The sequence below is a fragment of the Calidris pugnax genome, unplaced genomic scaffold, assembly GCF_001431845.1.
Source record: "Calidris pugnax isolate Ruff unplaced genomic scaffold, ASM143184v1 scaffold70, whole genome shotgun sequence".
Taxonomy (NCBI): domain Eukaryota; kingdom Metazoa; phylum Chordata; class Aves; order Charadriiformes; family Scolopacidae; genus Calidris; species Calidris pugnax.
This window is the reverse complement of record NW_015090862.1, coordinates 4,620,972-4,633,108: the sequence shown is the minus strand read 5'-3', so window position 1 is coordinate 4,633,108 and position 12,137 is coordinate 4,620,972. Positions and strand designations below refer to the sequence as shown.

The following is a 12,137-nucleotide window of genomic DNA, read 5'->3' as shown; positions in this document are numbered from 1 at the left end:
TTAAGCCCAGTGACTGCAGTTTTACTGTCTCTTAAAAAAAAAAAAAAGGAACTTTCCAATAGTATATGCCATCACATTGGCACACACTAACAGATGCTTTAAATGTAAACAAACACTGGAAACTTATTAATATTACCAAAGAATGCTATGTCTGGTATGCATGTACTTGATTATTTGGTCTTTAGATAAGATTCGTATTTATTCTTCTGTCTGGTGTGGCCTAGGCTGGCCACTAAAACAGATGACAGATGCCGTTAATTTTAAAGTGTTCAATTAGTTAGAAGAGGCTTAGCTGAAAAGTTAAATTACTGAAAAGAAAATTGGTTCTGTTTTACCTCAAACCAGGACACCTCCTATGTCACAAGCACTTCTAACACCAAAGCAAGAGACAACCAAACTGATAGTTACTGCAGTGTATTAAGAGCATATTAAATAAGATTTTTAAAGTTCTATTGCATCACTTACCTCAAAGAAACTATTAAACTGTCTACCATGATCCTTTAATGCAAGGTGTCTTGAAGTGAAAAATACCTCTTCACTGTGGTAGAGCACAACGCTGATCACACACAAATCCTACAGAAAGGAAAGAGAAAAGCATTTAACACTGCTTATTCAGTATTTTCCAGGATGTCTATGAAACTGGAAACAGACCTATATTAGTCATGTCTACCTCAATTCTTGGTACATAACAGCAATTCAAATTGGAAATCCAGTGGGTGTTACATGAATAGACTGGACACACCCCATTTTTTGCAACAGGACTTCAACAGTGCCAAAGTGCTTTGCTGAAAGGCTATGGGATGCAAAATCTTGATTTGATTCCCAAGGATGCAAAGTTGATGTTAAACTTACTTGCCTTTTTACCTCACATTTCTGGTGTGTCACTTGTACGGCAATAAAGCAAACAGCTTTATTTAAAGTCTCGTGTTAACAGAATTCATAAAACTGAAACTGGATTACCAATTTCTACTGTACAGTTGTATTACTAATTGCACTCCCCATTTTGTGAGCAATGCAAGGATGATCCTGTTGCGAGTGCTCACACAGTCTGCAGAAAAAAAACAGAGAAGAGCAGTGTTGTTCCCTCTCTATTACACATGGCAAACCCAGCCACAACAAAGTTAAATGCCTTTGCCCATGGTCATGGAGGAAACCTGGGGTTAAACAACATTCTGAATACAAACCCAACTGATTCTTAATTCCAAATACTATCATTGCATCATGACTACTGTGTTATTACCCAGGTACACTCTCATTTGTTCGGAAATATTCTCAAATGTCTAAACATCTGGGGAGTTCTTATTTTGGTAAGTTTGTAATCATATATTGGACACCTAAAATGCTACACCAGTATTTTCAAGCAGGAAAGAGATCCTTGCAGTAGGGAAATACAATATAAATCACAGAGGGCAGGGGGAAGGAGGGAGGATAACAGGAAATAAAACACTAGTAGGACTGAACCTAAATCTATATATTTCAGAGCTTGGTCAACCCACTGTCTGTATCTTGCCATTTACAAGTGATTACATGTTGAAATTCAGTGGAGTGAACAGAAACAAGAGAACATTGCTGTTCATAGATAAAGAGCTCTCAATTTCTGTCAGGAAGCCAGATAATTAAAATCTGCCTAGAAAGAGACAAGACTTTCAAGAACTTAAGAAAAGTGGAGTTAGATAAAGTACAGATCCTGCTGCTGGAAAATACGGATTGTCTGCAGGTCACTGGACAAGCTAAATTCCACCAGTCCCCAGTAAAAATATAAGAACAACAAATTTGTTTTAGAGAGTCACAAAATACCTCTGACAACTGTTCGATTGTTTAGCTTTTTAAATGGAAGGCATTAAAAGTTGAGTGCTTGGGAAAGTACAATGACAAAAGCTCTGCCTGTAACAGGTTTAAGTTAGTCATGAGAAAGCAAGCATTAGGGCTCAGCTGAACCTCACCTTTTCTTTCTGTAGTTCCATGGCTGTCAGTAAATCTAAGAGGGTTTCTCAAATTTACTCACCAGTTTCACTGCTTAATGTTGTACAACTGTTTTTTAAAAGATGGGAAGCACTTCTGAAAACAGATTTTTAGTCTACATCTCCTGCAACACTATGTGAGGTTCTACCACACAGTTTCAGAAAAAGCTACATTCCTTTAAACGCGAGGCAAGTCCATGTATACAGCACTAACATGAAGCATTCAGACAGATCCCCGAGGATACTATTTACTAACAGACATTCTGAATTGTGAAGGAAATAAATTACTCGCTTCCTGCAACCTGACTCCTAATTATCAGACACAGTGAGGCAATAGTCTTTTATATCACTTATTGAAAATGAAGGATATGTACGTAACATGGATTGTAACCAGCATGGATTCAAGTTCTTATCATTGCTTTTTTCCAGATGTACTCTCTTTTGTTTTTTTTTCCACTCCACAATAAACTTTTTATCCAACATCCTTGTATGGAGGGACACAATCTCAGCAGAACATTGTTACAGGATACAAACCCACAGAAAAAGAAATGTGCGCTCCCCTAATCCGCTTTGTAAATTGCACCTCATCTGAAAAGCAGAAAGGATACTATTATAGATCTAGTTTTGCAAAGAAACGAGGAAGGAACCTCCGGTGTTTCTGGAGACTGTTGTTAAAGAGTGCTTAAAGTCCACACATGTTTTCAATTTTTTCAGTTCATCTGTATCCTCATTGTCAGTGGCAGGTTGCATTACAAACTGAACTTTCAACACTATTTGAGTGCTTTTTTCAAAACCCTTCTTACTGCAACTCGTAGATGCATTTCTTCTGAAATATCATTTGTAGCAAATAGTGCAAAAAATGCTAAGTATTTAAGCAAATTTAGAGCTTGTTTTCAGAATTATTTGAGTGCTTAGGTGCTTACAGCCTATTGAAAGAAATGCCATTTTGGCTGTGGTGTGTTTGATATGAAAATTTTGATATGAATATGACAATCATTTTGCCTCCAGAAGATTCAGGGCAAAATGAGTACCTGAAATCACTAAACAGTTAACACTAGGATTAAATAACATGAATTTTGGCACGGAAACTTTCAAAAGCCTGATGAGGTGTACTATGTGCTAGTTACTGCAGTAAGTCCTGCAAGTGTAAAAGTCAAACTACCTTCCTAGAAGGGTCTTAGAAGCACTATAGACCCATCCAGCAAAAGACTTTCTAGTAACCCTATTTACAGCAGAATAGATATTAATATCTCAACTGGAACAACCCACACTTCTGTATGTCAGCAGAGTTAGCAAGACTTTCTCCACTGCATTAAAATATTTGACATTTCAGCAATCTTCCACATTTCACCTACAAGTGGGATAAAAAAAAAAATCTGTGACATTGGGTAGGGGAAAAAAAAATAACCCCCATACCCAACCCATCCACCACATAGGATGGAGGCATTCCGGAGGAATTCAAACCTCTTCTCTAGAACAACCATGGCATGACAATCAAAGGGAGAGGTGCTTCATTGCACACAATACAATGTGCATCAGGTCACAGAAAATGAGACTGGATAAGAAGATCCTGGTTGAAGTCTCCTCCCTTTTCACACTGAGGGTGAGTGATCTTAACACCTTCAAACTGCTGCTGCCAGCCTCAGCAGTTATACTACTCTCAACTTCACCTGCAGAGCCTTAATCGTCTCAGCCTGGCAGCCCCCTTGTAGGCAGACACTACAGCCTTTTGTCAACAAGGCTCAGATGAGTGTCTAAGTAAAATTAGAAAACAAAACAATTGATTTGTAATGGAGATTTCAAAAAGGGGCAGAGATGGATAACGGCAGTAACTCAGAAAAAAAATAATCTAGTGGACTCATAGGCAATCCCAAAAATTTACCATAATGGACACAGCAAGATTTCTCAGAGAATTAAATGATGTAATAAACAGATTTATCAGAACAGACATCACAGACACTGTACAGAAAGCTAAGAAAAGAAGAAGAAAGTCAACAATGAGATTTACCCCTCGGCTAATTAGCTCAAAGAAACGTTTTCCTACAAAGTAGTTTAAAAATTTTCAGAAAGCCAATGTATTAGTTATCCTAAACTCTTAAATATCACAGGATCACTCACATGCAATTTTTCATGTGACCATACCCTTTGTGTATTGTGACTGGATGGTATTTCACTTTCATGAATTCCAATGTCATTTTAGCATCAACCTATACTTTTACAAGTCCTGTCAACGCTCATATATCCATATGCATTTACGTACTAACCGTAACAGAAATTTCTTAACACGGCATATGTACATTACCTACTGAAACAATCCAAGACCCTCTATTTTAACTCACAACAAGAATGTGAGATACATCACACGGAAACATAAGCTAGTACAGAATTGCTCTTAGCTTTTAGCCTATTTTATCTTGTTGACTTAAATATATAGCAAGCCAACTTAATTTTTTTTCAATATTTACCTTTCTGGTTAGATTATCTTGCAAGCTACTGACAATGGCAACTTGAAGCAGCTATGAAACTTGAGCATCATTCCCAAGTCACGTTTCCACTGATGTGCAAAGCTCTCTTTTTGTATTATTTAGGGAAAAAAAATCATAAGTAAATAATATTTTTGAATGCTTACAGAAAAAAAATAATTACAGTTTTAATAGTAGAGCACCCTTTGAACCTGTTGCCTTGCACATTGGTATACAGTATCTATTAGTTTAGTTGTTCACACCTATTAAACAATGTTCAATGCAACTCCTTTGGATTGCATCCAAAGCTCACGACATTCACAAGACTCTGATAAAGCACCTCACAGGCACCAGGTTTCTATCGCTACACAATTTCTGCATCTATCCAACAGCTTGAATGCAGCTGCTCACACCTTCCACTAGAGTTTTAATCTCTTCAAATATTCATTAACTACATTAAAACATACACTTGTCTCTGACGGCTGTATAACAGAGAAATCTAGCCTTAGATCTGATGCTTACATGGAGCACACATTTTCATTAAAACAAAAATTGCAAGTTACTCCACCTAACCCTGAAGGTGCCTCTCTGTTTTACATTAAATGCTTTGAAAACTTTAAAGTTCTCCTTCTGGGTGTGTCCAGAACTACTGCAGTCCAAGAAAGCTCAGTGCCTCTCTCCAATCTAAGCTTGATCAAGATCCAGAAAATTTCAGTTCTTTGCCTAAAATCTCACAATCCCTCCTCCCCACTCCAGTAAGTATATTCCACAAACGACAACAGAGACAGAGACACACTCAGGCCTCTGGCATTCACAGGTACAACTACAACTTGTCTTTTAACATAGCCCCTGGCATCATCTGCTTTGGCAGAACAGCTCCATGACTCACCTCCTCATCAGCCCTGACTCAACAGCCTCTGCCCCAAGCAGGAGGCACTTCCCGGTGCCCCAGGGCCATACCTCACCCTCCGCTCACCCACTCCTCCAGGGAAAGGTGCCAAACTCTCTGTAAAGCTGTGCTTCTACACAGAGGTACCAAAGACCCTAAATAAAACAATAACCATGAAGTTGAGGGCCATCCTGGAGTAGTTTGAAACTTTCATCCCATTTCCAGAGCTGTCTCTTAATTCAGCAAACATTCTGCTTCTCAAGAAACAATTTCAGCTCATTTCTTTGGAATTCAGTGGAAAAAACGTGGAACCTGATTACTTGACATCCAATTCTATTGCATTTAATTGTCCTCTGAAAATCTAGGAGACAAACTCAAAGTTGGTTGAAATCCAAAGTTCATCTTTTAGTTCCTGAATCTATGTGGTCATCTACAACAGCTAATTTAAAAAGCATTATTAAGTTCCAAATTAGAGAGCTATCAAACTTCACCAGGTCATTGACCTTTCCCTGACTTTATTGCATTATTTTTTAAGGACAGTCTAAAGTCAAGGTAACGTCTTCCACAACTTCCTATGAAGTACTACAGCCAGATACTATATTTTACTGAAAAGATTCCTCAACTCTTCAAAAGCCTTTGAAGGCAGAATAAAAGGAAACTAGAAAACACCTCCAATAAGCAAAGGATAGACCAACTGGTTGCAGGGTGTATTAGTATTCTATTTTATACAAGTTAATTGGTATTACTGCTGAAGGGATGGATACAAAATACACACTCATGTACCTGTAGGTATATAAAAAGAAGACCAGCACACAATTAAGGAAGTAAGGTAGCCAAACCACATGGTGGTTGTTTTTTTACCTTCTCTTCTCTCTCTAAAGAGGCTACTATAGGGACCTCGATACCAGCTTATCACCATTCACCAATTTAAGGAATTCCAAGTCTTGCCAAGCTGTTCTGTACCTCTACTGCAGAACAAACTGGACAGACCTTATATAGGATGAGCATGTAAGGCCTGAGCAATTCTCTTCCCATCTGAAATTACTTACTCAAGGCTCAAATAGTATATTCTATTGGTGTCATGTGAATGTAGCTGCAAATTCCCTTTGCACACAGATCCACTAATAATCATTGCACAGGCAACCACTAAGAGCAACCTGTTCCACACTTAATCAGCCTGCAGAACTGAAAGAAGTTCTAGCAGTTTCAGCATTTGAAAACTACGAAAGGTGCTACTTTTCACAGTGCCTCACATTAGAAACCATCACCTCTTCTAACAAGACAGACTCCATATATTTTAACAAATTTTGCTCTCCTTTTAAAGAACTTTATTTCAAACCAAGGATGTAGAAGGGACTGCACACATAAGAGGAAGGGGGAGATGACGTTCAAGACACATTTCATAAAACAATCTTTCTTAGCCTTTCTGTCATTGTGATCAGTATTAATCTGATTATTGATATTGAAAGACAAGGAAAAAGGAACGGTTTACAGCCTATAAAAGTCAGGTGGAAATATCTGACATCCCTATAAACACAAATTCAAAATACAGGTGAATCTTTCATTGTTATGACAAGCGAGAGAAACAGACTTGTGTGAACTCTGTGATGATCAAACAACTACAGTGTTGCCTACAAAATGAGCAGTAAGAGCATGAATTTATTTTCAGCAAGTTACTGTTCTACATACTTTTCTACCAAGGGTAAGTAGCTAGAAGGGTGTTTTAGATTAGTTCATATACTGCTTTGAGAACCCCTCCATGTTGTAGAGACTCAGGTAAAACTGTCTGCTGTGACTGGTAGGTAGATGCCCTGACTAGAAATATTTAATTGAGAGAAATAGCATGTACAAAATGTCAGTTTCCAAGTCTATTTATTTAGTAAAAGTCTTAACAACACTGATATTGCAAAGCATATGACTGCATTTCAGAGCAACTAGGAATTCCAGAAATTTCTTAGAGCCTCTTTTAGGCATACTGATTTCTTTACCTGTGAATGTGTCAAAGAAAATGAGTTTTCTTATGCTCCTTTCATGACTTCCTTAATGAAAGCTGTTTCCAGAACACAAGGTGTCTCTCTGAAATCAGGCTGAAAGCTAGAAACTTTCCTTTATATAGCCTGAGTTTCTTCAAAACATAGGCTTGCAACAGTGTCTAACTGGAGTTTACATCAAGAGGTAAAGGAAGGTTCTGAGGACCTACTGTCTTTTGCATGAAAATGAAGGACCCAACAGCCTCACTCAAAGAGTTGTAACACGTCCTATTTGGAAAGGTCACAGAAAACAAATATTTCAACAAAGCTAATTGAAGGCACATGTACAAGGAAAGTAACACACAACATATTTCAGCGGTATAATCAGCTATTTCTTAGTAATACAGCTGGGAGACACCCCTCATCAAGTAAAAATCACATATATTACATAATTATTGTGCAGTTAGAAGATACCTTCCTTTTGCAAAGAGTAAACATTGTTTTTCAGCCAGCTGTTTAACAGTGGCAGAACACAAGTCTTTTTTCCATTTTTTTTAAACTGCTTACAGTGAGAATTAACTTTCACATTGTTCAATAAATGTTGTAAATACATGCCCAAGCATCAATATCCCCCCAATATACATATAGGAGGCTGTGCTTCAGAGAATAAATTTTTTGGCACGAGTATTAGACAACACACAACAACATACACAGGTGAAGATCAAGTGTTCCTGGTGACAAGGTACCCTTCGAAATAAATACTTCATTTACTGCTAAACAGATGTGTGTATCATTAGCCTGTCATGACCAACTCTCTGCATGGCTCCAACACAAACAGAAAACCTGACGTGAAACTGCCCATTCTCTAAATTAGAGTTGATTCACGCCATCAGAATAGTATAAAGAGCCAGCAATGCTCTGTGAACACATCTCTAACCATATAAAAATCCTGACCTTCATAGCTGTGATTTTCTAAGGAAGAAATTAAATAGTAAATGAATGCTTAAATCTACCGCTGTCCTCACAAAACAAAACACACAAAATATTTGTTGTCCCTGTCAAGGTACCTGAACACGTGCAATCTCAAACTATTAATTTTCACTAAGTTCCTTCTGTTTTGTTTGCACGATTTCTGAGGTTCTTGGGGTATCGGTGTTAGAACACAACAGGGAGGAGAGCATGCAATGGGGACTGGAAATCTTTGCTTGCTTATTCAGAAACAAAATATTTTCTTTGGAGTGTCAGTGGAGAAAACATTTCCCTGCATAAACAATACTTCCAAATAACAATGCTTTTTTGGGAATGCTCATACATTCTTCCAGAGCAGACAGGCGATAAAGTTGTGTCTGTACAGGGACACTCCAAAAGTCAAACCAAACCACTTTTCAAACCTATTAGCCAGCCTCTAATGGAAGACTTCTCAGTCCTGGAAAAGCTCACCATAGATCATCCAAGTTACCAGAGGGAACAAAGTCTTGTCAAGATTGACTAAATATTTCTCTTCTGGGTAGCTATTCATAACCACTATTGTCAGAGATGCTTAATTTTCTAAAGTAAAACCCTATGTAGCAGAACAGATACTAACTGGAACACGTAACTATAAATATAACACAGGCATCCATTGAAATTACCACTAAGATCCTTGGCGCTCAATTCCAAACTTCGGCTACAGTGAATTCAAGGCTTCTGTAACTTTATTCTTGGCGTACAGAACTATAAATGGGATAAAAATAATTCCCAGAGAACTTCAGAGATTTCTCTGCCTGTTATGTAGTCCTCTGGTTTGGGTTAAGCATTCTGAAGAAAGGCTGGCGTTCCCTCAAGACTTGAATGGGATTTTGACACAGAAGAACAATTAAAAGACAAACAAACAAAAAACCCTATTTGTTAGCACAGGTAAAAGCGTGGCAATTCAGTGATAGTTTATTAGCTCATCTACTTAGAAACAAAGCACAGTTATAAATGTGTTAGGCCAGGCCACAGCCAAGCAAGTACCTCTCTCCCACGCCTTCCAGCAGCACAGGAAGGTGGTGTTGGTAGCCCAACCGCTCCAGCACTGGGAGTCAATGCAGCGCTGCACCGCAGGCCACCGGCTTCCTGAGCGCTCTCTTTTGGAGATTAATGCAGACATGAATCCCAAAATAACTCATCAAATCCTCTTCTACACAAGTTTTCAAGGACAAGTGTTTTAACATACATTTCAATACTGCCATAACTGGAGGGGAAAATAACGGCAGCTATCTACTAACATATTTTTCATACTAACCAATGTACAAAAAAAAGTGACCGGGGCACTCGTAATAAACATTAAACATGGTGAAAGTCCTCTTCCCTTCAGTCCTCTCCTGCAGTCAGCAAACCCAGCTGCTTTATTTTGGCAAAAAGAAGAGATTTCTTTTTTCCTTCATGCAATTCCCACCTGAGTTGACCTCCACTTGAATCAAAGTGACTAGCACTGCTCAGGTACCGGCATTGCTGCAGCCCAGCTCTCATGAAGAACAGGGCAATGACTTTAAGGGACTGTTCTGGGACATGGGGGAGGCAGAAGATGCATGTACCATCTTCTTAAAAGCTCACAGATTCAAACAACAGACTGTCCTCTAAGATTTGGGAGAATTTGGGCGATAAACATGTTCTAAATAGGTGCAGTACATGAGTGCAACATAGGGCTTCAACTGGCTAGTGGCCACATTCAAGGGTGTAGAAGCTTCTCAGAAACCCATTTGGTGATATGTTTTAGAGACCGCTGAAAAGTAAGTGACACATGTTCAAAATAAATAGTGCTGTGTTACTGTGGCATTCAGATAAATCCCAAACACACCTTTGCTGAATAAAACATAACAAATCAACTGCTGTGGCCTGTTCTGAAGGAAACTTCATATACCTAATAGCAAGACTAGGGGACTTGGGTGCTTTATTTTTAAGAGGCAGTACAGATAAGAACTGCAGATCATGGAGACAAACACAGCTCAGCTTACGCATCCTGCGTTGTGGATTTCGGAGTCTAGACTCCCGAAATAACTTGAACTAGTTATAAGAGATTGTTAAATTAAAATTACTTTGTTATTAAATAGTACTATAAGAATGATGAGATTCTAACTTATTTCTCATTAAAATCCTCTCTGATGTGAGGCTCCCCACATCCTGGTATGGAAATGCAACAAGGAAATTTGAAGATTTATTGTTTTCTTTTATGTTCCTACATAATGATGAATAACAGCTCTAATGAGAGGTCTTACAAGAGAGCGCTATGAAATTAAGTATTTCTTTCATAATTTTGAACCAGAATACCAGGGAACTTAAACCCAACATGAAACAATAAACTATCAATGGATCTCTGACAGCCAACTGGAAGACTGACAAGAAGTTGTCTTGTAAATCTTTTGCAAATATTAAATTCTGTGGGCAAACAGATACAGGTATAACTCAGAGAACACACTGAAGAACTGTTTCATCTCTGTGCATCTCTTCTTTATGGGAAGATGATGTTAATGGGGATAAAAAGGCAATGTTACCCAGCTTTCATTAGTAAGGATGACAAACAACAGTATCATTGTGTCTTTTTAAGGAAGAGAAGTGAAGATTCAGTATCATTAGTGACAGTGGAAGAAATGTAAAATTCAGACGTTCAGGAACCCAGAAACAATTCATGATCTCGATTCTACTCCTTGAGACTGAAGGTACTGAATATAATTTTCCTGAAGTCCTAACTTAGGTTCAGGTTCAGTTCAGACTTCCAGAAATATCCTAAGACTTGTATCCATCATACCTCCATGTGGAGAACCCATTTTAAAAAATGCCCCTGGCATTTTAAAACTGAACTGCAAGATCCTATAGGGGCAGGGAGGGGGAGCTGTTAGTTCTTATCCTGTCAGTTTGAAAGGGATTTTAGGCATCCTACAAATCTTGTCTTGCTGCTATGCCTCATGTACTCTGGTGGTCTAGATGACAGTTAGTATTTCAGTCCATTAAATGTAAACTGCGTAAACTGTTACCCTCCTACAGGAGATATCAGTCCTTGACACAATAACACAAAGATAATCATACATTCAAGGAATCTCAGGCTATCAATCACCAAGCAGCAAAGTTGAAACATTTCACTAGCTGCAGATTAAAATCTCCCTATTAGGAAATATATAGTTTGGCAGATGCCGTCCAGTGGCCTGTGAAGAATGAGTTTATGGTTGACAGATAAAAGACACTAACCTCACAGAATCATCAACAACCCTTGTCACCCTTGCTAATAGCGTTATGCAAAAAAACTAAACTAATGAGTCAGGAAGACTGTATTCCATTTTCATTTGCAGTCACCCTTTGCAGGTCAGCTTCTAGACTTGAGTTTTTCCCAGCCTATAAGTAAATCTGCTACTGCTTTCAAGAGAGGTTTGCTTGACAGTAGATCTAAGACTTGACTGTACAAGCTGGCTTTGAAAGAACCAAAACAATTTTGCCACTTGCAAAGCCATTGACCGGAGCTGATGCATACAAGTACCCATTCTCATATCTGGAAGAGCCAGAAGGGGTTGAAGAGAAAACACAGTAAAGAATACCATACTTCTCTACAACTCCTGCACAGGCTTGCAAACAAAGGCAGGCTCATGGAAATCCCCTTTTTAACAAAACCGTGGAAACCAGCAATAGTTAGTCACAGCATAGTCAAAAGGTTACTGTATCCTGCCTCTCCATGTAGCCATACCTGCTTTATTCAGGATAAGGTCACCTATTCGCAATCCCATCTGGTAACACAGCAGTTTGGGCAAAATTATTAAACTTAGTTTTGAGGGACTTCACTTCACTGCTCAACGGCACACCTGGACTAGGAGAATACCAGGGGGAAAGTGCGACTACCACAATA

The 12,137-nt window shown here is 38.5% G+C and overlaps 1 protein-coding gene across 1 annotated transcript in view; it reads right to left on the bottom strand.

The window, feature by feature from the left end:
* THSD4 (thrombospondin type 1 domain containing 4) overlaps positions 1–12,137 on the bottom strand; it is a 346,399-nt gene that overhangs the window by 276,670 nt on the left and 57,592 nt on the right. Inside the window, exon 2 of the mRNA XM_014944678.1 lies at positions 466–573. Within this exon, the coding sequence (XP_014800164.1) occupies positions 466–494 (29 nt within the window). The 5' untranslated portion in view covers positions 495–573. The remainder of the gene's footprint in view (positions 1–465; positions 574–12,137) is intronic.